Source organism: Populus alba, chromosome 11 (genome assembly GCF_005239225.2).
Source record: "Populus alba chromosome 11, ASM523922v2, whole genome shotgun sequence".
NCBI classification, from domain to species: Eukaryota; Viridiplantae; Streptophyta; class Magnoliopsida; order Malpighiales; family Salicaceae; genus Populus; species Populus alba.
The window spans coordinates 13,501,885-13,529,348 of NC_133294.1; the positions used below are offsets into that span (position 1 = coordinate 13,501,885).

The 27,464-nt window shown below is 34.4% G+C and overlaps 2 protein-coding genes across 6 annotated transcripts; one reads left to right on the forward strand and one right to left on the reverse strand.

The window, feature by feature from the left end:
• Positions 1–3,506: 3,506 nt before the first annotated feature.
• On the forward strand, positions 3,507–12,336 carry LOC118038382 (probable LRR receptor-like serine/threonine-protein kinase At1g53430). The gene is made up of 24 exons (XM_035044714.2): positions 3,507–3,875; positions 5,013–5,187; positions 5,480–5,551; positions 6,149–6,220; positions 6,309–6,380; positions 6,459–6,530; positions 6,741–6,812; positions 6,901–6,972; positions 7,082–7,153; positions 7,279–7,350; positions 7,458–7,529; positions 8,193–8,264; positions 8,376–8,444; positions 8,596–8,655; positions 8,740–8,778; positions 8,857–8,906; positions 9,019–9,386; positions 9,581–9,779; positions 9,880–10,020; positions 10,126–10,244; positions 10,373–10,583; positions 10,675–10,912; positions 11,168–11,318; positions 11,755–12,336. Exons 1-24 carry the CDS (start codon positions 3,746–3,748, stop codon positions 12,142–12,144), a joined length of 3,060 nt encoding a protein of 1,019 aa, XP_034900605.1. The 5' UTR covers positions 3,507–3,745; the 3' UTR covers positions 12,145–12,336.
• A 5,117-nt stretch (positions 12,337–17,453) lies between these two features.
• LOC118038282 (uncharacterized) lies at positions 17,454–26,874 on the reverse strand. Of its 5 annotated transcripts, none has more exons than XM_035044596.2 (7): positions 25,733–26,869; positions 23,133–23,372; positions 22,447–22,536; positions 21,424–21,573; positions 21,187–21,311; positions 19,803–19,932; positions 17,454–17,807 (listed from the first exon to the last, which is right to left on the reverse strand). In XM_035044596.2, the coding sequence occupies exons 1-7, from the start codon at positions 26,306–26,308 to the stop codon at positions 17,682–17,684; spliced, it is 1,437 nt and encodes a 478-aa protein (XP_034900487.1). In that variant the 5' UTR covers positions 26,309–26,869; the 3' UTR covers positions 17,454–17,681. The 5 variants fall into 5 exon arrangements, 2 of the variants coding, with proteins under 2 accessions (XP_034900487.1, XP_034900488.1); XR_004685743.2 differs by lacking the exon at positions 17,454–17,807 and adding an exon at positions 20,368–20,451 and having other exon boundaries at positions 19,797–19,932; positions 25,733–26,874; XR_012171204.1 differs by lacking the exon at positions 17,454–17,807 and adding an exon at positions 20,368–20,468 and having other exon boundaries at positions 19,797–19,932; positions 25,733–26,874.
• Between the last annotated feature and the right edge of the window lie 590 nt (positions 26,875–27,464).

Genomic DNA, 27,464 nt, shown 5'->3' on the forward strand with positions numbered 1-27,464 from the left:
TAAATCCAAGTCCAATTAAGTCTAAAACTTATCAATTCTCTTAATTAAACCTTTGATTTGACTAATTAAATTAATTTCAAGCTCAATTAAGTCTAAAAACTTATCAATTCTCCAATTAAACCCTTGATTGGATGAATTAAATTAATTTCAAGCTTAATCAAGTCTCAAAACTTTTCAATTCTTCAATTAAACCCTTGATTGGATTAATTAAATTAATTCCAAGCTTAATTAAGTTTCAAAATTTATCAATTCTCCAATTAAATCCCTTGACTTGATTAATTAAACTAGTAAAAAATTTAATTAAATCTTTAAACTTCCAATCATGTTGCCCTTAACCCAATTTTTAATTCATTCTTAATTTATTTTATTTTTACTTGTTTTTTCATCATTATTATTATTATTTTTATCATTTTCAGTAAATAAAATTAAAATAAAAGGATTAAAAATTGGATTATAACATAAAGAATATACAAACATTACGCAACTTAGAATTATACACAAATTTATAGTTGTATCAGGAAACTTCTTTGTTCTCATGAATATCATTAGTAAGGAAGTAAAATTCAATTGTTTCAGAAATTTTCCTTTTTTATTATTTGCAGTTGATTGCTTCTAATTAATACTTGGCTTCTAGTGCTTAGGAGGGAGGAAACATGTTTGGAGTGGAAAAGCGAGTGTGTTGAGTTTTTTTTTCTTTTTTTCTTTTTCATATTCTGTTTTGTTTTTCCTTTTTAAGTTTTTCTTTTTCAATAAAATACTAAAAAGTATTCATTTTAAGAAAACAAAGACAAATTTTCACACACACAAAAAAAAAGAGAAATACATCAACATTAATTTAATTATAGAATATTATCAAAACCATAGTATATAATAGTTATATTAATATTTTTTATGTGTGATAATCTAATTATAGAATATTAATTTAATTTCATTCAACTTAAAAATTATCATTGAAAAATTATATAGTTAATTCAAAAAATATATTATATTTATAATAAAAAATAAATTTATGACACTAGCTAAATATAAAGATATAAAAAATAATTTTAATATTTTACATTGCTAAAAGTGCTTGTATATATAAAAAATCATATTGTTCATTACTTTTCTCTATTTAAAAAGTAGTGTAATACCCCATTTAGCCTTATTTTTAACAAATTTTTAAAAATACAAAAATTCCTAAGATTTTTTTTTTTGATGCAATTTAGTCAATTTATGATTGTTTCATTATTTTTAAAAAGTTGGCTTATTTTATTATTGTGTGATGAGTTTTTATAAAAAATAATAAAAAAAGAAAGAAATGGAAGTGAAATGATGAGTAAATAAAAAAGAGAGAACCATGATAATTGAGAATGAAATAATTAATATAACAAGAGATCAAATAAACAAGGAAAAATCAAATACTAAAATCCTTAGAGATCTTCCAATTAATTATTAGATTTTATTTTTTAGGATTATCAACATTGTAAATAAAATCTTTGAGGGGAGGAAGGAAGCAGAGAGACAAAGAGACACAGAGAACCCAAAATTAAGTAAAAGAAAAACCTTCTTCCTTAAAACAAACCTTAGCTGCCATAACCTCCGATCACCACCAACCTTCTCCGCTGGTACAGTCGCTGAAGACCAACCCTCCAAACAAACCCTGGTTTCTTTCCTTTTCACCGTCGATTACACTACCTCAAGCTGCCACCAAACACCTTCACTATCTCCTCCCCCCACTACCAAATCACAGCCCAAATCAGTCCTAAAACCAGCCCTGGTCATAGCCCAAATCAACCTAGAAGTAAAGGCAACCAAATCAGCCCAAAATCCCGATCGTTTCTACTGATTTTTTGCAAGTACAGATTCGACACGTGCACTCCATGTTCCATCACTGTCCAACAGTACCTCCGTCACTACTCACATGCACAAGCCACCTCTATTTGGTTCGATTTCAGCGGCTTCGGTCGACGTACTTCGAGGTCGCTTTTGTTGATTTTTTGAATAAATTGTAATATTATTTATTTTCCTTTATCTTTTGGATAATTTGTAATATTATTGTTCTCTTCTTGTGGTCCAAATGATTTGTGAAATTATTGGTTGTTGTGGATATTTTTGAAGCGTTGTGGGTCCCTATCGGTGCATGGCAACCCATGAAGTCGCCAGTGAATTTGTATTTTTGTTTGACGTGGAATAAGGTTGAAACCGGGATTTTTTTTAATCAACTTTAGATGATCTAGCTAATTTGTTATTGGATTCTATCTTTAAGATTTATTATTGAATATTTAAATTAGCTACTAACTTAACCAAGATTAACATATCTATTATTGATTTTTATTTTTATTTTATTTTTTTATTAACGTAGTATTTGAGTTAGCTTTTATACAATTATATTAATCCTACAGATTTTAAAGTTAATAACCATATAGGTTTTCAATAATTTTGATGTTTGTGATATTTGAATTGGTGATTTTTAAAAAGCAAATCTAAAGATTGAACAGTTAAACCACATCCCTGGAGATTATTTAATTTTTATTCTTGGAAGTTTTTCATTACTAAAATTAATGGGTACATATCCGTATTTATCTAAAAGATTAACATTGTATTAGTTTAGGTTTGTACAAAAAAAAAAAAAAACTCAACTTTTTTAAAAAAATTTAAACTGAATTGAATGAAAAAAAAATTTAGTTTGGTTTTATATGAGTGTTTGGAAACATGACTTACCAGTGTTTTTAAAAAATTTAAATAATTTTTTTTGTTAAAAATTAATTTTTTTTATATATTTTTGATCGTTTTTATGAATTGATTAAAACATAATTTAAAATAATAAAAAAAATATTTATATATAAAAAATATTTTAAAAAATAACCGCAACTACAATTCCAAAAAACTCATATCTGTTAAAAAAATAAGAAGACTAATCGGATGTAACTAACTGGTGGCGTGTAAAGGTTGACTGCATTTCTTCAATCTTGTTTGTTTTTCTTGGACAAGCAGTAAATGTTGTTTCGTGGGGCACCCCCAGTTTGTATCAACAGACATGTCAATGTATCCATCACCATAAGCCCAGACGCGCGCGTCCCCTCCCTGTGTGCCCCTAAAATCAACCTTGGTTGGCGCTGGCTGCTAGAGCGATGATGATATAAAACACAAAATCATACAGGCCCTTTTCATTTCTTTCACTTTTTGCAACTTTTTTGAATGGTAATAAACGCACGTTCTCTTTTTTCATTTTTTTTTTTAATTATTATTACTATGGTTCTTCTTTGATTTTTCGCAGTTGCCACTCTAGTCTAGACACTGTTTTTTTTTCAAATCATACGTACCTGCACTTTTTTTTTTTTTTTCAAAATTAGTACAATGAAATATAATTTTTAAACGGCCAGCTAGCTAGTTGCGTTATTTGTTTGGAAGATTTTTATTTTTTTTTAGTTTAGTAGTTTTATTATTTTACTAGTTTAAAAATATGGATTTTTCTAAACGAACATAATTTTGACTAGTTTCGGTGACCTTTCTCATTTCATGCAAACGACAACACTTTCCAAAAAGAAACCAAGGCAAAGTGGACCAAACCGAGTAACTTGTCATCTTTAAATTCCGAACCCCTTCTTTATCTTTCCCTCCACCCTCTTTCTTCTCTCCAAAACAAGACCACAGACATTGTTTCTGTTGTTGCTGAACTGTTTATCATCACTTCCATCAGTTTGTTTTAGATATTAATTACCATACAAAGAGAAAGGGTGACTCTGTTCTGCATGCTTCAAACATGGCGTTTGTTCAATCACTGTCAAAGAATGTCTCCGTTCTTGTTTTCGGCCTTGTGTTATTGAATTGCTTTTCTGTGGATAAATTTGGATCTCATGCTCAAGTCACTCCACTCTTGCCAGAAGATGAAGGTAACTAACTGCACGTAATTCCATAATCTTCACTAAATTTTTTGTCACCAATTCACAAAACTTGGCAAAATAAATGATTTTTGCGCTTTCTGGGTTTTCTTCGTGTAGTGGATAAGTGTTTCTTTTTACATTATTATTATTTCATATTTGTCGAGATACGTGCGTGCTCTACGTTGAAAAGTAGGGAGGAAACTGCTGTTTTGAATTTCATAATGTTTCGTTTTTCGTTGAAAACCCTTCGTTATCTCTTCGTCTCAAATTATAAGTTTTTTCAGATTAACGTGGGAAATTTATTTCATGAATCGAGTAGCTAGAGAAAAATGAAAGGGATTCGGTTTCTGGGCAGTTATTTTTTTTCCCTATGTTTTGAGCAATTTCTGATTATAAATCTTCTGTGTGGTTAGAATCAGATGATGATATATTTTAAGTTTTGGGTTTCAGAGCTTTTGTTGCAGGATTTGAGTTTTTTTATAATTCTTAGGAGAGTTTTCTTGCTTTATGTTTGATGTGACATTTTTGTTATGCATGTTCGTCTTATCTAGTAGGCTCTATATAATGCTTGACGTAAACATGTGGAAGATTCTGTTATTACTGTGTGTGATTTGTTTATTTATGTCTTGGAAAGATAGAGCAAAGCTCAAAAACAGTGTCGAAATCAGTTTGACAATTAGAGTGAATGGATCAGAGAACAAATCTTTGACCATCTTGCCCACCATTTATATCATGGTCAAAGTTGGATTCGTCAGAGTTTGTAGTTTTGATCTTCATAGAAAATAAAATTAATAAAATAAAAGGAAACAGAGAGTTTAATTTGACCACGTCCGTGTGATATATTTTAAAGACGGGTTCGCAAGGCATGTAAAGGTGGTAAATGTGGCTGTGTTTGTTAAAAATATAATTTTTTTTGTGTTTTTTATTTTATTAATGTACTAGTATTAAAAATAAATTTTAAAAAAAATATAAAAAAAATTATTTTAATATATTTTCAAACAAAAAATAATCTCTACCTAACAAACCAAAAAAGAGTTATGCATCCACGTGAGAAATTATAATTTGTTTTAATGGTAAATGTTGACATTATTAGAAGCATTTTTCTGATGTTGTTTAACATGTATTTTATGCTAACTGATGCAACAGTGCAAATCCTTAAAACAATATCCAGCAAATTGCAAAACAGCAACTGGACCATCGATCGGACTTCTTGTGGTAGCGCACAGTGGAACCTGACCATCGTCGGCCGTGACAAAATTCAAAGCAACGTTACATGCGACTGTACATTTAATAGTAGCACTGTCTGTCATGTCATCAGCTTGTACGTGCTTGTTTCCTTGTATCCCACTTTTTTCTTCGGATATAATAAGGATACAGATGGTCATGTCTCAACCAATGCTTTGATTGGTGGAATAAAATTGAAGCAAAGCTTAATGGGGGACTTTTATCTTGAATTTGATACTGGTCCAATTCTGTATGAACACTGTATTAGTTGTTAGACCTCAGCGAATGCTCAGTTCTGCAGAGTCGTGGTGTTGTATATATGAAGGGTTTTCACCTTTTACCTCTTCGTTTCTCTATAATCAACTCCTTTTTCTTTCTTTTTTTTGCAGCAAGCTGAAGGGTTTTAATTTGACCGGAGTTTTACCGTCGGAATTTCGGAATCTTACTAATCTGCGTGAAATGTGAGTGACATGTGCATATTTCTTGTTAATCATGTTTACTGTCAGACGATTTCTATCTGGGTTTCTTTTCTTGCATTTCTTGATACACCATGTTCTTTATAGATGAATTTGATTGGTTTACTTATGATCCCCGTAAATAACTTCTTTTTTTCCCGTCATGTTTGACATATTAATGGGTTATGATCAATGTGCAAGTTTAAAAGTTCTGTGCAGGGATACAAAGGTTAAATTTCAAATTCTCCATAGGTTACACTATCTTAGTTGATAAACTCCTGTCCTTTTCTCCCTTCTCTTTGGTTTTTTCATGTGATTTAGTTGCTAAAGAGCATATCCAGATTGACCGCATTGTAACAACAGCATATATATCCCTATTCAGTTTGGTACACGTTTACATGTGAAATACTTTCCAAATTTCTGGTGCGTCTTTTCTCAAACCAACTGTCTTGCTCACATCTTAGTAGATTTTTTGATTTTGGAAATCATTTTAGCAGAATTTTGTTAGTGAAGCAACGTGGTTTATAGAGGACTACCATTCTTCTCACTCTATAAGAAATTGAACTTTACAACGACTGAGATGAATCATCTTTCATTGTACAGTGATCTCACTCGCAATTATATAAATGGACCGATCCCTGCAAGCCTTGCTGAGCTCCCCAACCTTCAGACTTTGTAAGTTTGTTTGTGCATTTGAATATCCGAGGAAGTTTTCAATCGCAAGATGGCCATTCATGAATAAAAACCTTTTTCTACACCTTAGGTCTCTTCTGGCAAACCGTATCACTGGTTCGATTCCTCGGGAATTTGGCAGCATGGCAACACTGGAGTCACTGTAAGTCACGAAAAAACTCTCAACTTGTCAAGTAAATGAAATCCTGAGTAACAAAAAAATATGATTTGCATCTTGCAGGGTCCTGGAAGATAATCTGCTAGGAGGGTCTCTTCATCCAGACCTCGGAAATTTGAGAAGCTTGAAGAGACTGTAAGATACATGCCTTTATCTTCTATCTGATTTTTATTTTATTGTGCAGCATTTGCCATTTTTCCACATATTGTAGTGATACCAGAACCATTGTCTAGTAAATGTGTGCGTATCAACTACATGATATCACTCTTTTTATGAGTGATGCCGCTATTCGATACTCACTTGGAGAGATATATTTGTAGTTTACTATTGTTTTTACCTCTGCAGTCTTCTTTCCGCGAACAATTTTACAGGAACGATACCAGATACGTTTGGCAATTTAAAGAATTTAACTGATTTGTAAGTGATGAAGTGGGACACGATTTTCTTTTAATATTAATCAGTTTTTTTGAGCTAAAGTATTCATTTGTATCATACGCTGCTGCAGTCGGATAGATGGAAGTGAACTGTCAGGGAAGATACCTAACTTTATTGGGAACTGGACCAACATTCAGAGATTGTGAGTATTTACTCCGTTCCATTTATCTACTCCTGTTGATCTACAGCTAAATGGGATTCCGTTTTCCTTTACCTTCTGCATTCCTAACAATTCTAAATTTCTTTTGCAGGGATTTGCAAGGAACATCCATGGAGGGTCCTATTCCCTCTACCATTTCACTTTTAAAAAATTTAAAAGAATTGTGAGCAGAAGTTCCTTATCTTGCAGCTTCACATTCAGTCTTAAATGTTTTGCCTTGTTGCTTTTGGGTAAGCTAGCCTATATATGAAAAAACTGATTTTTTTTCCTGTTGTCTTGTTTTTTCAGGAGAATATCCGATTTGAATGGATCAAGTTCAACTTTCCCTGATCTGCAAGATATGAAAAACATGACAACACTGTGAGTTGAATGATACTGATCAAATATATTGTTTAAGCCCTTTCTAATTGTTTCTGCATTCCACTGACAGCAACGAATTAGGAATTGACAATATCTTTCTTTCTCAGGATTCTGAGAAGTTGTTCATTGAATGGTTCAATCCCAGAATACATTGGAAATATGGCATCGCTGGATACTCTGTTAGTTTCTCAATCAGCTACCTTTTGGCAATGCTTAATTTCATGAATTTTATATGCTTCATATAATGTTATTTTGATTCAAAAGAACAAGAGGTGGCAGGTGATTGATATCACTTTATTCTACTATTTGGCTTCGTTTAAAGTAAGAAAAAACAAGTTGAGGGAGAAAAGCTGTAGGAATAAGTCCATTCCTTGGTTGAACAAGGATTTTTTTCCCAATTGTTTAGTAACTAACCATGAACCTCCAGCCTTTTCCTCTGGCAAACTGGGGAAATTTAGCGTCTCATTTTCCTGTATTTTAGATTCTCACCGAGTCATCTATTATAACTCAAGCGTATTCATCATATGAGAAGCTATGTGCACAAGCTGCATATAGCAATTCAAGTTGCATATGTGTGTGAGATATTCATATTGGGCTACAAATCCTCCTTATCTGGTTTGTGAGAATGAACTATACCTGCAATTTATTCTGCATTATTCAATATATAATCATGTTCAAAGAAGCCATGCTGCAGAGGATGTAATAGTAACTTGAATATTATCAGTCTGACAAAATGGACCGGGCCAATATTTTGCGAATTAGATTGCGTTGTGTTTTTATTTCCCAGAGCTAATTTTATCTTTTTCATGTGATTTCATTAATTTGTATATATTCCATTGCAGAGATTTGAGCTTCAACAAGTTCACAGGCCAAATTCCTGTTGCATTAGAGAGCTTGGCAAAACTACGATTTATGTAAGACAATAAATGTATCGAATAAACATGCTGAAGTGCACAGTATCTAAATTTTTAATATATACCTCGTATTGACTGCTTGCTGGTTCATTACCTGTTTAATTTGGGTAGGTTTCTGAATAACAACTTGCTAACCGGAGAAGTGCCTGGTTGGATATTGAACATCAAGAACAAAGAATTGTGAGTCTATATATCAAGAAATTAACATCAATATATATTATATATATATATATATATATATATATATTATGTTTCTCAGACAATGAATACACCAATCTTTATTCTTATCAATCAACAACTACATTACTTATGCCATGAAAATTTGTTTCAGGGATTTATCTTACAACAATTTTACGGGGTCACCTCAGTCAAGTTGTCAACAGCTATCAGTGTAGGCATTATTTTTGCTCTTTACTTTGTTTTCTCCTCATTTGTCTTTTTTTGATTGCTAACTTTTAATTTCAAAATTCAACAGGAACTTAGTTTCTAGTCATGTAACAACTGGGAATAACAGGTAAGTTCCTTATTCACTAAGATGCATTGTGAAAAATCTGGAAATTTGAAGACTGACTACTTTAATTCTTGCGTGCAGTATTTCTTGGTGCTTGAACAAGGACCTTGTTTGTTCAGGAAAACCAGAATGTAAGTGTGAAGAAACTGTACACTGATGTTTGATGATAAAGTAATTGCATAAATACAGAATACTTGTTGTCCTACGGAAGGCGCCTTATGATATTGATCCTTTGTTCTTCAGACCATTCCTTGTTCATAAATTGTGGAGGGAACAGTATGACTGTTGGTGATAATGAATATGAAGAAGACGCAACTTTTGGGGGGGCAGCTGAATTTGTTTCCTTATCAGAGAGATGGGGTTATAGCAGTACCGGGACTTACATGAACAATGATGGAGCTGGTTACAAAGCAGAAAATTCTTTTGGTCTGAATGTCACCGGTGAAGGGTTTTACCAAACTGCCCGCCTTGCTCCTCAATCACTCAAGTACTATGCCCTGTGTATGAGGGCGGGAAGCTACAAAGTGAAGCTCCACTTTGCTGAAATTATGTATTCCAATGACTCTACATTTAGCAGCCTTGGAAGGCGCATATTCGATATATCAATTCAAGTGAGTAAAATGATTTCCAAATTAGCATATTCATTTAGGATTTTGCTTTTTATCAATGATGATAGTTTCTAAATACCCTCATGAGGCCTACTGTGTGTTTTGGACCTTTTCAAGTTTTTCATCCATATAAAAGGGTGGCAAGTGGCAACGCTGTTTAAAACCTGTAAAGTTATACTCGGAACTTCTTCTTGCAGGGAGATGTAGTTAGGAAGGATTTCAATATTATGGAGAAAGCTGGAGGAGTTGGCATTGGCATCGCAGAGGAATTTGATAGTATAATTGTTAATGGTAGCACACTGGAGATAGACTTATACTGGTCAGGAAAAGGTACTACTGCCGTTCCTGACAGAGGTGTCTATGGACCTCTCATATCCGCCATTACTGTGACTCCAAGTAAGTCATGACAAAATCAAGGATTCTTTGTTGCCCATCAATGGACGTTTCCTTTAAGTTTATCCTCTCGTCGTCATTTAATTTATTTCTCTCCTTGTAGACTTTAAGGTGGATAATAGTGACGGATTATCAGTCGGAGCTATTATCGGCATTGTAGCTGCTTCATGTGTTCTTGTTGCATTGGCTTTGCTTGTTCTCTGGAGGAAAGGTTACTTGGGAGGGAAGTACCATGAAGACAAAGGTAAGATTAATCGCACAAGAAGTATTTATCTCGTTTGATGGTGTGCACGCTGTAGAACTTTTCACTAGCTTTGTCTTGCTGATTTTGAGATTCTGCTTATCACAGATCTTCGTGCTCTAGATCTCCAAACCGGTTATTTCAGCTTAAGGCAAATTAAGAATGCTACCAATAATTTCGACCCTGCCAATAAGATAGGTGAAGGGGGATTTGGTCCAGTTTACAAGGTATTTAAATTTATTATTTACTTTGGTTATGTGCTGACAACGTTTTCCACTATACATGCAAAAGTCTCTGATAAAATGGAAGTACTATCTCTTAAAATATTCTGAAATTTCAGCCTGTTTTATTTCAGGGTGTTTTGTCCGACGGCACTGTAATTGCTGTTAAGCAGTTATCATCCAAATCGAAACAAGGAAATCGCGAATTTGTGAATGAGATAGGCATGATATCTGCCTTGCAACATCCTCATCTCGTGAAGCTGTATGGTTGCTGTATTGAAGGAAACCAGTTGCTGGTAGTATATGAATACTTGGAAAACAACAGTCTTGCTCGGGCACTTTTCGGTAATTGCTTGACCAACTCCTTAATGTATCAGTTCATAAAGTCCATAGAATGAGAATGAGATTGAATCGTCCTCTGTATCCTCTCCATTAGGTCGTGATGAACACCAGATTAAAATGGACTGGCAGACAAGAAAGAAGATATTGTTGGGTATTGCAAAGGGATTAGCTTATCTTCATGAAGAGTCAAGGCTGAAAATCGTACACAGAGACATAAAGGCAACTAATGTCCTGCTTGACAAGGATCTAAATGCCAAGATATCTGACTTTGGTTTAGCTAAGCTTGATGAAGAAGAAAACACTCATATTAGCACGCGAATTGCTGGCACAATGTGAGTTCTCACTCCCTTTTTCTCAGTCTAATTTCTTTGAGTTGTGGTAAAAGGATAATCTAACAACTTATTCTTATGTAATGATGCTTTAAAACAAGACGGATATTAATTGGAGATGTTGTCAAATGCATACAATGATTATCAATGATGATTTCCTTGTATATGATAATATGATTAAACATTGAACAGTACATGCAAATTTGTGCCACTTCATGGCAAACACTCACTGTTCTGGTTCACTCTAATTCTCTTCAGAGGCTACATGGCTCCAGAATATGCAATGAGGGGTTACCTGACAGATAAAGCAGATGTTTACAGCTTTGGAGTTGTTGTCTTAGAAATTGTCAGCGGGAAGAGCAACACAAATTACAGGCCAAAGGAGGAGTTTGTTTATCTTCTTGATTGGGTAACATATATCTTTTCCTTTCAGAATGTTGTCTGCGCATCATACATTTACATTGACTTCCAACGAGCGTTACTGTCGACCGATGGAAAATCTATATTTTGTTTGCATTTATTGATGTCTCCAGTGAAGATCTATCATATCAAAGTTGTTTATAAAGGAAATAAGCATGCATATTACCCTAAAAAAAACTCACTGAGGTTGAAAATTGTATTATGTCTGAAATTGCAGAGATGATTTTTAACGTAATCATAGAAAAGGGCATGCCTGCCCAGGAAATTGCTTAGCTTTCCGGAAGTTTTAAACTGGGAATCCTTCCTCAATCATGTCTTTCCATACCTGTTCCCTTTAACTATCTCTTGGGTCCATGTAATGCTGTAGGAAAACTATTCTTGATTACAAAGCTTGTGAATGCTAACTGCTTTCTTTCATACTGTAGGCCTATGTCCTGCAAGAGCAAGGCAACCTTCTTGAGCTAGTGGATCCAAACCTTGGTTCAAACTACTCGGAAGAGGAGGCAATGAGGATGCTTAACTTGGCTCTCTTGTGCACCAACCCATCCCCCAGTTTGAGACCATTAATGTCCTCTGCAGTGCGTATGATTGAAGGTCAAATTCCAGTCCAAGCTCCGATAGTCAAGCGTGGCACCATGAACGAGGAGGCAAGGTTCAAAGCTTTTGAGCTTCTCTCACAAGATAGCCAAGCACACGTCTCAAATACCTCTCAAAGCAGTCTGGTACAGAAAAGCATATCAATGGATGGACCGTGGATGGATTCGGAGATTTCTACCCAAAGTATGGATGAAGATGGGAGGAAATTGATGAAATAGGCCCTCCTCTTTTTGGCTAATATTCCTCTGATTTTGTAATAGGATTGCTGAGAAATCAAGAAATAGGTTGATTCTTTTGTAAAATTTTATGTTTTGAGAGCTTGTATTTGGCATTATCAGTCTATTGGGTTTGATCACTGAAACGCACACTCCATAAAAATCTTTTTGATGAAGGATAACATTTGCTAAGTGTATGTTGGTGCCCAAAATCGAGCAAACTATAATCACAGCATATTGAATATTATTCTATGGACTCATGCCCCTAAAGTATTGTGTGTTGAGTCGCGCTGCAGTTTATCCTGATACATAAAATTTGGTGTGAAAATTAACCAATCAAACCCCAGGTCCAGAGCCCCCACAATACCATTGGTTAATGCACCTACATTACCAAATTCTCTAATCTTTTAGCATCCCAAGAAAACAACACCAGTTCCAGTTATCTTGCCACCCTATAAATTATGTTCTGCAGTTAAAAATCCCGAACCACACCACAAAGCCTCTTCTGTTATTTAACTCTTCGAAGTACCACGCTGTCTCTGCCCAGCTTGTCTCTCTGGCAATTGCTGCAATGAATGAATCAGAACTCCAAGAAAATGATCATGATGATGAGTCTATCCATAATAGGAATGAATTTCTTCGATTTGATTATAAGAGCTATGTGGATTCGCTGAGTCTCTGTGATGCACTAAAATGTTGCCCGCTGAAATTTGTCATAAATGGAGCTGACAAGGTGTTCATGGATAAAAAATTCTCGGAAAGAAGTTCATTTGGCAGTGACATGGAGCAACGCACATAACCGTGTGTTCTTCACCGGAGTTTTTCAGGTGAAAGCTGGAAGGATCGGGGCTCTAGTTCGAAGGGCTGTCAGGTTTATTGAGAATATGCTTTTGAACAGAAAGGTAAAAATAGCGGTACCTTGCAAGAGAAGGAAATGGAAAGTGCTAAAATGGGCACTGATGTGCTAGAACCAAGCAAAGATGGGTTCAGCGGTTGTAATGAATGGAACAAAGAGCATGTTGATGTGTCTGAAGTGGTTACTTCTCCTTCAGGAAACTACACTGAATTTCCTTTCAACTTTGTTGCTTTCTTTGCATTAATATTGATGAAATTCATGGGTTTTCAGTTCAATCTTTTGGTTAGTTTTTTCACGTTTGCAATTTGGTTATCATACTTTCCATTCATGTTCTTGATGTTTCCGTTCCAAACGATATGTTAGAGGGTATTTCGTGAAGAAGCTGTTTAGATGATGGGGTATTTCTACCAGAAATGTCAGCCAGAAAGCACCGCAGTCGATAGGAAATATAGCAATGAGGTTTGGCTGTGCATTCTTCTGGCCAAGCCATGCATGTCTCAAGCCTTCTCCTCATGAGAAGTAACTCAATTGGAGTAGTTTATGACACTTTGTTCTCCTGCATTCCTTCAGGTGAGGGTTGAGTTCCTGTCAGCCATGCATAATGCGGTACAAAAGCCAACCCATCCGTGTAGTCGAAACCATCATTAAGAGTGCTCCTGTCATTGCTGGTTTTGTATCAGAATCTCAGATTCTGAACATAAAAATGGACGAATTCACAGAAGGACTTGAGCCAACTGCCTTCTTGAAGGTGATGGTTAGAACATCAAGCAGAATACAAAGCCGGTGCTGGCATCCCTGAAATTTAAGCAGCGTCACTCTCACTGGAATCTGAGCTCCCTCGATTGAAAAGGCTTATCTGGCTATGGAAGAGAACCATTTTTGTATGGACTAGTTTCATCCTGTTTCTGACAGAGTTGATGTTTGCTTTAGTCTTCTGTAGACCAATAATTATCCAAAGAGGAAGGCCTAGGATTCCGTATACTAAAAAGGGACTCAGTCAAACTTCATTTCCTGGTACAAAAGCAACTGAGAATTGAGATGAGGTCTGTCAACTTTGAATAGGAGGATGGTAACAAACGCAAGGAATAAGTTCAGGTTGGGCTCAGCATTCAGCATCTTTGCTGAATCACCTTCAACGATGGCATAACCATGGCAATGTAATAATATAAATAAAACTTGCATAAGGATCTGAATAAGTATTGCAGTCATATTCCATCATTTTTCCCCATTTCAAACCGTGCATAAGTTGAAGATTAATCTAACCAATCTGATAAGAACTTCTCTGTTAAGACTTTTTTTTTCTGCTTTCTTCAAAGGGCGAGTAAAAGACATTTTATTTGGCGAAACAGCAGTGTCTTTTCTGATTGCCATTGATCAGTGCCATCTAGAATTTAAGACATACAAACAATATAAAAATGATGCTAATTTTTTGGTCAATACAAATACGCTGCTTCAAATGTCACGTTCAAACGCAAGAATAGTAGACGAATGCTCTTGTTCACCAAAAGAAATACATTGCTTGTTCTTTAAAATTTCAGATATTGTGTCCGAAAAGCTGTTCAATGTTGGGAAGCACATTGTTCAAAATGTCGAAGCCATTTCCGGTCCAAGCATGCAATGAATAAACATTTGATCACATCCTAACAAATCCAACTCCTCCGTCTTAAGATCTCTCACTGTTGTCTTGTACATGCCCTGCATAAATGGGAAAAACAAATGAGAGAGAATATATAAACCATTAGATTCTTATCGAAGTTGCGAGAATGAACAAGGAAATGCTTAACCTCTCTTCTCCACTTCCTTCTCTTGTATTCCATGGCGTCATACAAAATTAAAAAGAGGATAAAAGTGACAGCAAAAGAAATGGGAAAGAGAAGAGGAGGTACGAATGAAAGGCAGGAAGACAACATGTAGTGGATTAATAACCTTTTTCCATCCCTTCTTATAGGAACTGCGGTCCCATGGGATAAGTTGCATGAACCATACCTGCTTCAGCAGCTTTTTTCCCATCGTAGCGATCGATTCCTAGAAAAAAACATTTTCAGAAAACTTAATTATCAGGCTACCTTCTCATTGATCTCAAACAAAGATTTGTCCATGGATACAATGCTTCTCCAAATGGAGTATAAATGCGTACCCTGTAGTTAATGCTTTTCGTAGGAGGTGGATATGGGTAACTTGGACCAAAGAACTGACTTTATTCCCGTGGTCATTGACAATCACAACTAATTTCTGTATAGGTAGTGGCAATGCAAGATTTACCTATAGTGGAAGTTACACTTGGAAACTATAATGGGTATTAGATTTTGGAAAACTATGAGCAAGCAAGTGCAACGAATATTATTCTTGAAATTTTTAGATTTATTAATATGAAATTAACAATAGTAGTTTTAACATCAAAGCAAGAGGAGTTAGCAAGTCGGGTTGGGCTGACTAGCGACCCAACAACCTTCTCTCCTTTTTAAAAAAAAAAATTGGACAAAAACATGTCTAACCTATCTTTATCTTAATTAAAAGAAAAGAGAGGCAGCAAGACATGAGTCAATTCATGTTCTACATGCCTCGTTTAGAGGAAAAACTAAAGGGATGGGTGTAGGTTATTCAAGGAAAAAAATTATATGGCGTAAAGGTTGTATGCTAGCTATACATGATGGTAGTGGTGAACACTAAGTGGCAAAGAAACTGGCAATTATTGTGGCGCAAAATAGGGGGCAACATTGGTAGATAAAGCTAGGGAGAGGTTGATTTTTTCTCAATTTTTACTTCAGATTTCTTGATACTCAATACTTGGAATCCACCTTTACATATAGGGGATAAAAAAGCAACGCTTTATCATTTTTAGAGACCAATCTTAGCTCTTAATTTAAATGAGAAGAATCTCAATTGATGATTCAAAATTGTTATCATGGCCTAAAAAAATTGACAGCTAAATGCTACTTAAGTTGACATTTTTAGAACGGTGTCGCGACAGTTATAAGGATAGTTGGTTGGCGAGACATACTCTAGAGTGTAGTACAATGTTAGGTTATCATAGTGGTATATGGTTTGTTTAGTTTAGCGGGAAGAAGAAGTATTAAATATCCCTGAAAAGTAGCCACCCGCATAACTTTTTCTGATAAAAGGTAAATGGTGATGTACAGTAACCGAACATCACGTTGTATGGTCTGTCTTTTTTTTTTTACCTTCAAGACGATGTTGTTTTGGTTTTAGGGTTTTAATTTAGAAATTTGGTCAAAGTTCAATTTAATCTTTTGACTTTTGATTATTTCAATTACATTTTTAATTGGCCTGAAACTTCTAATTTATGCAATTTCAGTCTTGCCAAACTTCAATATCAACCCTGAATTTTAGTGTATTTTTCATTTTAGTCCTAGATTTGGGTTTCTTCAATTTAGCCTCTAGTGGACAATTAAACTTTCAATTCTCTTCAATTTCACTTTAGATTTCAGTCAATTAAATCCCTAGAGTTTGGTGACTTCTTTAAAAAGATCATTAACTGTGAATTTCTTCAATTTAATCTCTAATTGATTATAAACTTCCAAATTTCTTGCAATTTCACCATTGATTTAAACCATTTGACTTTGTAAATATTAAATTTGATCCTTTAACATTGCAATCTTCTCAATTTAGCTTAAATTAAGCTCTCAAACTAAATTGTTTACCAATTAAATCCATAATAAAACTAATTTGACTTATTTAAAATATAATTAAATCCTTTAATTTGACCCAAATTAATTCTTAAATATAATTAAACTTTTAATTTGACTCCTAATTAAATTAAATTAACCTATTAAAATTCTAATTATGTCCTTGTGTTTAATTTTTATGCGAATTTGTTCAATAATGATTTAATTTGATCTTGAATTCACATTATCTCTACAATTTTAGATACAATAGGACACAATTAAGCACACAATTCATTCATAATTGCAGCTTAAATATCCTCTATATTTGAAATCCTCCATGGCCTAATTTTATCAAAACACTATTCTTATTATTATTATTTATTATTTACTTTTATATTTTATAAGGAAAAAGACTATATTTTAGAGGAATAATCTTAAAATAGGATTATGACAATAAAGATATTACAAATTTAACATCAAAATCTAAAATTATATTTACAAAATTTTGGGGTGGGCTAGTAGACAAACCGTTCTTCACCACGTAAATACTTCTTCTGGTCGTTTCTTTCCTTTTCTTTTTCGTTTTTCTCTGGCTTATCATCATCCGAAAACAAATCCTCTTAGCGCCAAATCATGGCCACTCATATAAACAAGTTTTGGCCTGTCCCCACCTTATCAGCACAAATTTCTGACCATCACATGATAGATTGTATTATTGCAATCCACGTAAATAATTCTCAAAGGACGCATAATTAACTTTCAATCCAAAAGGAAAACCATATCATTATCTTGATAGTTTTTAACTAGTTTGAAGGAACTTGGACATTAGCTGGATCTGAAAAGGTCAATATTTATAGCAGAATCGAATCAAAATCTATATAATGTCACCCTCCTTTCTATTTCAGAAAACAAAACTACATGCCAGCATGAGAGGGAAGAAGGGAAAACTATGGTTGATGCAAAAACAGTCAGGTATACACAAGCGGGGTAGGTATCATATGGTTAAAAGCATTGTGGCTATTTACAATTCAACTAACATGATATGCGGGGGGAATCAATCAAAACTCAACACCACTATTTATCTGAACAGAAAAGGAAGGTTGGCCAACATTAGAGAGAGGAGTATCGAGTCTCACAACCAGTCCTGAGCTCCCCACATTACCATTCCACTTGGACCTGCCAATCTGCAATAGGAAACAAAAAAGAAAGGATGTTAGACAATGATGAATAAATAACACCGGCAGTACCATATTTACCTGCAATCATCGACGTCTAAATGTCAGGATCAACAATCATTAAACATTACCATGACAAAATGATATTAGAAACAAAAAAACAAACCATTTAATTGAAAATCAAAGTACAAGTTCATTGTTTGTCTGGCTTCACAACCATATTAGTTGCAGCACATCAGTTGTTAGAACCTACTCACTAGAATTTAGCCCTTCCATCAAGATGTAGCGCAACTAATAAGTGCTGATGAGACACCAGTTATATCTATGCACTCAGCATCTATTAAAAAAGTTTTATTGGTGTCACAAAAGAAATTCATAATTTCATATTCAATTGTTGCTTTCATAACGTAGTCTGTATACAAGACATTTTAAGAGGTAGGAGAAGATTCCTGATATTAATGGCCTCCTTATGATATCAAATTAGAGTTTGACTTGTGGGATTTCATAGATATTTCCTAAACTTTCACTCTCGTGTCAACCTGTGCCCAAATTTTCAAAATATTACATGTCAACCTGAAAGTCTCACTTAGGAGATGACTTCAGATTGATTGCCTTCCAAAGGTAAGAAGTGTTTAATAGCTTCGGGGAAAAACTGCAAATATCAACCTGAACTTTCATTACAGGCAAAAAGAAATTCATTTTAAGGACCAAGAAGCATCCGATGGAAGGTAGCATCTAATAGAACTCCATTAATGATTATGATGATGTAATGAAAAAAAAAACATAAAAAAAAGGGAAACTTCAAGATCATCGTTGATTCCACCATGCAAGAGGCCAAAGCCATGCATAGCAAGACTGTAGGCAATGAATAGAATCCCAGAATGGGGCGCATATGGCATAGATGTGAATGATAATGAGAAATGCAATCCAAAAACAGAGCGTGTTTACAACTATTTTGTCCAGCAAATTCATGCATCTAACAACACAGCACACAGCAAAAAAGATGATGATAAGACGAAACTCAGAACAAGATGTCCTCCTCATTAAGGCATCCATTGTCTATTTTTCTTTTCTCAAATTCTGTTGGTGGACATTTGTGATCTTTCTATTATGTTCCAGAGTTGTTTCTCAGATGCAAATTGGCAACCAAAACATTTGAGGCAGTTAGATCCAGAGTATAATACTCAAATATTGCTATTTGAAATCAGAGAAAGCTTGGGGTGTTCTGGATTGCGAAAGAGACTGAATAGTAGATAAATGTAGAAGATTCTGTCCTTTCCAAATAAACAGGAAAATAAGAGGATGATAATTTAGGTTTGGGAAAAACTGAAGGTACTTGTGAAAACGCATTCAAAGAAAAGGAGGTGAGTTGTTCCTGATGAAAATGGTTTTGCATTTTTGCACACAAGTAACCAATGGAAAATAGCTTTTTGTTTTTTTGTTTTTTTTTTTTGGTTTGTGCCCGAGTTCACTCCAGAGGATTATGACAAAGGACTGCCAAATATGGGAAGATTGATATTTTCACAATCAGGTGTTCCAGATACAACCAGCAAACGGGATGGTGAATTGATGGTTTGTCTTCAGTTCATTGCTCTTACAGGGAGTTCTAACGTTCTAACTTGTCAACTATTTGATAACAGTTGGACTAGCAAACTGTACCCCTTCATTTTAATGTGGATTATCAGGTTGGAAGGGAACAGCATATTTCCAATGGCATGAAGGGTGCATGAGATTAACCAGCGTTTCTTTAGATTCTTTCAGTCTCAATGAAGATAATTCCCAGTACTTTCTCCATTGTTTTCTATATTTTGGGATTCGTTATCCTACCATTTATTTGATTTTCAAGAACAGGACCAGGTGCAAACTTCCCATGTACCTGGGTCCCATTCTGTCAACTAAAAAGAAAGGGATGGACCAAGAAACCAAAGATTCTTCCAAGCAGAGATGTATAATCCAGATAAAAAGATATGGATCAACAGCAGATAATGGAACGTCACAGCTTACCGATAGTGATGCAAATGCAGAAGGGTGCATCGTTGCAGCACAGCCACATATCAGATTCAGATGGTCATTCACTGAGTGAATCAGTTCTGCATGCAAACCAGGATTGCTTCCACCAAAAGTGGGGGACAAACTGACAAGATATCATTAAGAGAAGAAGATAATTATATTTACTTACAGTACCACAGAAGGTGAATAAATTTGCTCGACTTAAAGATACAAAACAAGTGTGAAGTGAAAGTACAAAAGTGAAGGAAGGGAAAACAGGTTCTGCAAACATAGGACCATGTATTTGAATGATAACTGGCAAGTGTATTTTGTCCTCAACAACACCTACTTTGTTTTACCAGTATTCATGTTTTTTCCAAAAGTCAAACCATTTGTGAGCATGAGATAATTGATATCAGGGTACCATCAGGTCTAGGGAATATCAACAAGTTAACTAAACCCAGTGGTCATGACCCAATAAAACAATCATGTCTTCTCATGGACGCTTAATTTTTTATGGTGGAGAAATGCTGATTGAAACAACAAAGATTGATCATAAAAACAAAAAACCAGGTCCAACCTTTGTGTGGCACCATCAAGAAATGCAGACTGGCCCTGGTTTGTGATTGTTTAACCAAGTACACACGACATGTGTAACTTTTTCCTGTTGACCAAATTCATCTGATGCCACTTTATAAGAAACAGAAAAATAATAGTTGCACTGTCAGAGTCTAATGCAGCATGTTAAATGAATGTTTTAGAACAAGCAACTGGGATTAGTTCTGGAGAAACGTTTTCAACTTCTTTCTGGCTTCAGTTTACTATTTTTGGATGACAAAAGTGTTCAGTTATCTCTCGATGAAATTATCTATTAGTTTTGAGGAAAACTGGTGTGCAGTTTAAATGTAACATAGCATCAAAATTACCAAATGCACCAGATATACTATCATTCAGATCTTCAGGCATAATGAGGGCTCAAACTGGCAGTAATAAACACAGAGGGCACCTTTTTTTTAGTTCAACACTGTTGCTTCAGCAAGTCACCAATGCAGGTCATTCAGGGTTTTATTATTTCTGTTTTCCTATTCTTGTATTTCTCCTTTTTTTTTCCTTATTTATGGTTGGTTCATTGAGTTCACTGGTTTCTGTGGATTGGTCCAGAATTAGATATAAACCATACCAAGCTACAAAAGGAACTGCAGGATAACCTGCAATGCAAAAGCTAACAATATAAATAGTAGGATCGCGTCAGAAACCATGTTTGTTTTCACAGTTACTGAAGCACTTTTCAAAGGCCAGAGTCAATAATAAGGCAGATACTCTGCTTGTATCTTCACATGTATGGCAAAACAAAGAGTGATCATAATTTTATTAAACAAATATGAAAATTAAAAGTTACCTGAACTGAACAGTTGGCCTCACCATAAGACCAGATCTATGCCATGCTAAAGAATGTGCAAAACCCAATGTAAACGATTTGTCAGGCCATTGTACCATCGGTGTGATGCGTGTTCCCCACTTATTCTGATAAATTATTCAAAACAATAGGCTTTAGTCCCCACCAAAATTAATGCAGACAAATCCACTGGTATACCCTGAAATCATCAAGTACTCGCTGACAAGTTCAAAACCTGACCTTATGAGAGAAGCTGAATCTCATTTCCCCAGGATATTGCCCCTGAGCTTGGAGAAGACCTCCGCAAAGAGGTACGATAGCACTGGTAGACAGTCCTTCACCAGATACATAGGTCAATTGCCCATTTGGAAACTGTAAATCTACAAAAGACTGCATGATGAAAGAGACAAGGAGAAGGAAGACGAGAAGAAAGGTCAATGAGAAATCAGCTCCACAAATTTTAAAGATTTAATGCAACAAAAAGACATATTGACTGCATCTTCATGCTTTCATTACAGAGGTTATTGCTTCTGCACTCAACTGGATCACCAGGCAATCGCAAAGCCATGTATATCACTTTTGGGAAAGGTTTCTGCTTGAGGACAGGAGGAAGAAGGATTGCAAGGCTGCTCTGATATTCTTAGTTTTCCCTTTTGAAAATAATTTCCACAAGTTATCCTGCCCCCCACCAAAAACTAAAATCTGAATTTGGGATTCAGCCTAGTTAAATAGAGAGTCAAGTTCCATTCACATCCCTGCTTTGCTCCACTTCCCCTTCCTAAGGAATTTTTACTTCATATGAAGAAGGGGAAATGGCATGATGCTAGTTGAATCTCAAGACAATGAAAAAGCTAAAAAAAAATTTCAAACTATGAAACTTTGTCCACTGATAAAAATGTTCTTTTTGGGAAAGATGAAAGAAGAAACTTTGTTAGAATGGGAAGAATTTGTTGAAGAGACATTCAATAGAAAGAACCAAAAACAAGATAATTTATAATTCTGTTGAATACCAGCAAATAACTTCTAAAATTCCTTAAAGCCTTGTAATATTAAGAGGCTAGGAACACTATCCTATCCCACAAAAGTTGCAAGATGCCTCAAAGCCAAAGCATCATGCTTACTGTTTCCCCTTCTTCATTGAATCCACAATGTGTAGAACACAGCCTATTGCTTTTGGCTGCCCACACTTAAGCCTCTAGATACAAATATGAAACATAGACTGATTCTGATGCCTTTCATAGCTTAGAAGGAGCTACAACTTACACAAGCTAAAGGATTGAGACAGAGCATTGACATTAACAACCACCTCCTATGCTTTGACCACACAGCTGGACACAGTGAATGCATTCCAGTCTGACAAAGATACAAGAAAAATAGTGCATTAAAAGAACAGATTAATAAAGCAATTATAAAGAGATATCCAAATGCAAAATCTAATACAGTACAAGGGAAAACTGATTCTCAATGAACTGTTCTGTATCAAAATAACAACAACAAAAAATGACATGTCAAATAAAGGCAGGAAACCATGATCAAGAACAGAAGATCTTAGGATATGGAAGCTAGAAGATAAAGACTAGGAAGATGGGATATCAGCATATGCACCAAAAATCAACCAATTTGACAAAAAACAAATATAGAAAAAAGGTTACCATAAAGCTAACAAAATTACATAGGGACCAAAACGCAATTAATAGGAGTAGCTGGAAATCAGTATAACAGCTGGGATTGAGGAAGCAAAAAACATTTAGTGAATACATAAGTTCACTTGTCTACAGCCCTCCCCATTTCTTGTCAAACTTCCGGTGAAATCTAAAGGTTAAGAGCACATAAGCTTGCTGTATAGATGAGGTTTACCAAAGAATATCCAAAAGCTAGGGAGAATATTGCAACACTTCTATGTCGTCTATTTTCACACTTCAATTAAATAAACATAAAATTGGGCATACCTTCCTATCATACCCATACCAAAGCAAGTGTTGCTTTGAAAGATGCACAGGCAGAAGAAAGGTTGAATCACGCACAATCAATAGAGGTCCAAGCTGGACAAGGAACATGGATGAATTATCATTTCTAGATGTGGAACTTCCATGTGATGCCTCTACTCTCCATAAATCTCCCCTTGCAACCAAAGAACCCTCAATGTTGTGAGTTCTGCTGTCATAAGTTGAGGTAATGTTTATGGTCCCCTGCATCCAGCGGAAATGAACCATAAAAAGAATGCACAAACAGATTACAATTAAATTCATACTGAAATCCTTGATTTATGTTCACAATACATTAAAAAAAAATTAAAATTGTGCGACTTAAATTTCCTCTCTAAGGGTTTCTTGATGTTGTTCAAGCCACGCAAAATTTCAATACCAAGGAAAATTCTGTTTTTGACACATTGTGAACCTCTCCTTCAATTGCCTACAATTTGACTGGATCCCATCAAATAAATGTGATTGTGACCTTGCTATAGAACCATGTCCAAATGGTAATTCTATATATGATCAACCACATTATCGAAGGACAACTATTATGAAGAACCAATGAAAACCAGAGGGATATTATATTCCACTCTAAACTTTTCAAGTCACTCAAGACATTAACTTAAGTGTACAGCACAAAACAAAAGTAGATCATTAATGAGATCACAACAAATTGAAAGTCCCTAAAATGAAAGCAAGCCAGCATTTATAAGACAAAGCTAGCGAGGAAGTAAAAACGAAACTAAAAGAAAACACAAATATCAGCATAAGGAAAATGTGATGCAGGATTTTATTTTTATTTTTTGGGAAAATATATATTTTCCCAAGTTAATTTTATGTTTTACTATTTTTATTTTCTTAATTTGTATTATTATGTTTTTCTAGTTTTTTTCTCAATTTGAAGAGAATAGTTTTTCTACTTTATTTTTCTTATTCAGTATTATTAGGATTTTCTAAATTTTGTTTTCTATATAAAGGGCTTGTAATAGCCTTTTGGCAAGTGAGACATGGATGAATACAAATTGAACATTTTAGTTGTCTCTCCATAGTTATGGCATTCTTAGACATTGAGGGTTTTGACTTGTAACAAATCTAGCTATTAGTTTATATCAGAACCCAATAATTCTTAGTGATTGTGGATGGAGGTCACAGAAAACGTGTATTAGAGCTCGTAAATTTTTAGTGGTTAATTGTTGTGTGTTCTTGAATAACCATGGCTAGAATAGGCCACAGAACATGATGTGCTTATTTAGGAGGGAATGAGGAGGCTCCCTTAAGAAAGAAAGAAAAAGCCCAAGAACTAGTGTGTTATTTCAGTTGTTGTTATTGAAAATCTTATGGTAAGACTCACGATGGGGCAGCAAAGTCAAAGATGTTATATTAGGGACCCATGATGGGAAGGCCAACACAAAGATGTTAGGGACCCATGATGAGGTGGCCCACACAAAAGAATGTTTGTGGTGGAAGACAGTTTCTAACTAAGGTCTAAACTTGAGGGCAAGTTCCTTCCAAACTGAGAAGACTAATAAAATAAATATTTTCCTAACTTAATTTTATGTTTTTTATTTTACTATTTCATATATTATGTTTTTCTAGTTTTTTTTTTTTCTATTTGAAGAGAATAGTTTTCCTATTTTATTTTTTCTATTCAGTATTATTAGAGTTTTCTAGTTTTTTTTTTTTTCTATATAAAAGGTTGTAATAGCCTTTTAGCAAGTGCAACATTGATAAATAAAAATTGAATATTTTAGGGGTCCCTCCACAATTGTTCTTAGTCTTTGAGGATTTCGACTTGTAACAAACTCCATTATCCTTCACTACCAGCTGCGTCAAATTACTTCTAAAACAAGTCAAATTACTTCTAAAACAAAGCACTCTTGCTGAAGAAGAGAGAAGGAAGTTGTCAACTAATCCTCTTTACATTGCTTCAAATGCTCCACTACTAACTAGACTGGACATTGTACTTTGCATCAGCTATCCTGTTTGGGCGTGTAGTTGTAGTTGCTTTTCAGAGTTCTTTTCACTCAGAAATATATCAAGATGATTTTTTTTATTTTAAAAAAAAAAAATCATTTTTGACATTAGCACATCAAAATGATCTAAAAACACCAAAAAAATATTAATTTGAAGTAAGAAAAAAAATAAAAAAAAATTTAATTTTTTTCAAAAGCGCTTTTAAAATGCAAAAACAAACAGGGTTGTTCAACACAGGCTTTCTCAAACAGAAAGTCCTGTTGCTTCAAACGCAGCATCGTTTCCAGATAGCCACTACTATCTAGACTGGATAACGTCTTATATCTGTGAATTTTCTATCACAAAAAGTTGAAAATCAATCAAAACATCTCCTCCATAAATAAGAACGAAGACTTATTCCTAGTCGAGTTCCAAAAGATAATATCACTTCCATACAAACAGTTCAATAGACAATTTAGGCTAAAAATCTGTTAGGTGGTCTATTCCTTCAATAGCATTAGAAACTATACACAAATTGCATTATTGTATGAATGAGCACTTCTACGCTAACAAAACATACACAACTAAATTCTTAGAACACAATAGCATATAAAAATCATTACCTGTGGTTTGCCAAGAAATCCCACACCCTTCAAATTAAACCCACCAATTTCCTCTTCCAACAACTCATCCACTCCACGGCTGCCGCTGCCGCCGCCGCCACTATTATCCTCCACAAACCCAAAATCCCTCAACCTCTCACTAACCAAACCCAACTCTCCATCCAAACATAGCCCCACCTCACTCCTCTTACCATCCATCCTCACCCCAGCCCCCGCGCTCTCATCCTGCTTAAACGGCACTGGTAATCTCCTAAAAAACTGATGCACCAATCCATTCAAAGCTGCACCAAAATCAGCCCCAGCTTGTCCAATCCTATTTCCAATATCAAAAATAGCCGAAACCCCATCTATCCCTGAATTATCAGTTAAAACCCCAAAATCCCTTTTACTAAAACCATGTCCCGGAAACTCCAGATCAAAAGGCTTCGATTTTGGAGAGTTTGGCCAAGAAAACGCAGGTGGGTATGTCATATGTGACTGTATAAGGCCTGAAAACCCTTGCGCTAGCCGGTCTGCCAGGTCCTGGCCATGCCTTTGGACCTCTTCCCATGCTTCGAATGATCTTTCTACTGACATTTGGTTTCGAAACTCAAGTATTCATGCGATTTTCACAAATGGGTATATTCAACAAATTTACTAAAAACACAAATTTGAAGGTTTTGGAGATTTATTGACAGAGAAAAGGTTGAATTTTTATGTGTTAGGTGCCAGTCGTAGTTGCAGAAATGTTCAAATGAAATATTAATAAACTAAAAACAGCTTCGATATTGAAAGATTTTTATTCCGAAAAGGGGAAGACATTTTCAGCTTCAACGATATCAAAAAGACAATTTAAGAAAAAATAAGGAGAAAGACTGACTTTGAAGCCGAAGCTGAGGGAAAAAAAAGTCCAAAGCTAGTAATTCAAAAGCTGCAAAATTTGAAGCTTGGATTTACACTTAAAAAACATAGCTTTGAGATCAAGATTTCGTTTTTTGAGCTTTAAAAGAAATGAATTTTGGGGTTTGATTTTTAAGGTTTGCTTTGCTCAACCAGAAGGAATCAAATTGTGAAGTTAGGGCTTTGAAAGAGACAATTGGGGATTTTGTGTGTTTTTTATACATAAAAAGAGAGAGAGGACTGAAGACGGAAGTTTTAGCAAGGAAATGATTGGAAGGGGTTTTTCTCCGGGGAAAATATATTTAGTGTTTATCTGGTGCATTAAAAATTTTAAAATTTATTTTTTAAAATTATTTTATTGTGTTAGTATTAAAAATAATTTTTTATTTTAATATATTTTTTAATAAAAATATTTTAAAAATAAATCATTATTATTATCTTAAATACCATGTAACATTTTTTAATTTAAATTAAATATTAAATTAAAAAGATTTTACAATTGAAGTTGCACTTTTTATAGTTATCTTAAAATAAAATTAATTTAATTTTTTTATTTTTTTATTACAATTAAATAAGTCAATCTCCTTCCTCTCTTTTTTTTTAAGAGAAGATGAAATTAAAATACAGAAAATCAAAGTAAAAAATATAAAAAAAAAAATAGATAGCAACTTTGAATTTCACATAAACATTTAATTTTGTCTCTATTTTTTTTTTCTTTGTTAATAAGTGGTTAGTCCTTTTAGTTGTAAGAAATTTAATTTTGATATTAAATTTTATTTTTTCATTTTTTTCATTTTTTTTTCATGAGATAAAAAGAGACACTCTCTAGAACTCAGTGTATAGAGAAAAAATC

Coding starts and splice junctions, on each gene's coding strand:
- LOC118038382 (XM_035044714.2), top strand. CDS start 3,746: ATGGCGTTTGTTCAATCACTGTCAAAGAATGTCTCCGTTCTTGTTTTC. Junction 7,154..7,278: donor TTAAAAAATTTAAAAGAATT/GTGAGCAGAAGT, acceptor TTGTTTTTTCAG/GAGAATATCCGATTTGAATG. Junction 8,656..8,739: donor AGTTGTCAACAGCTATCAGT/GTAGGCATTATT, acceptor AAAATTCAACAG/GAACTTAGTTTCTAGTCATG.
- LOC118038282 (XM_035044596.2), bottom strand. CDS start 26,308: ATGTCAGTAGAAAGATCATTCGAAGCATGGGAAGAGGTCCAAAGGCAT. Junction 19,933..21,186: donor AGGCCAACTGTTCAGTTCAG/GTAACTTTTAAT, acceptor ATATCTTGTCAG/TTTGTCCCCCACTTTTGGTG. Junction 17,808..19,802: donor CTGCATTTGCATCACTATCG/GTAAGCTGTGAC, acceptor TTCCTATTGCAG/ATTGGCAGGTCCAAGTGGAA.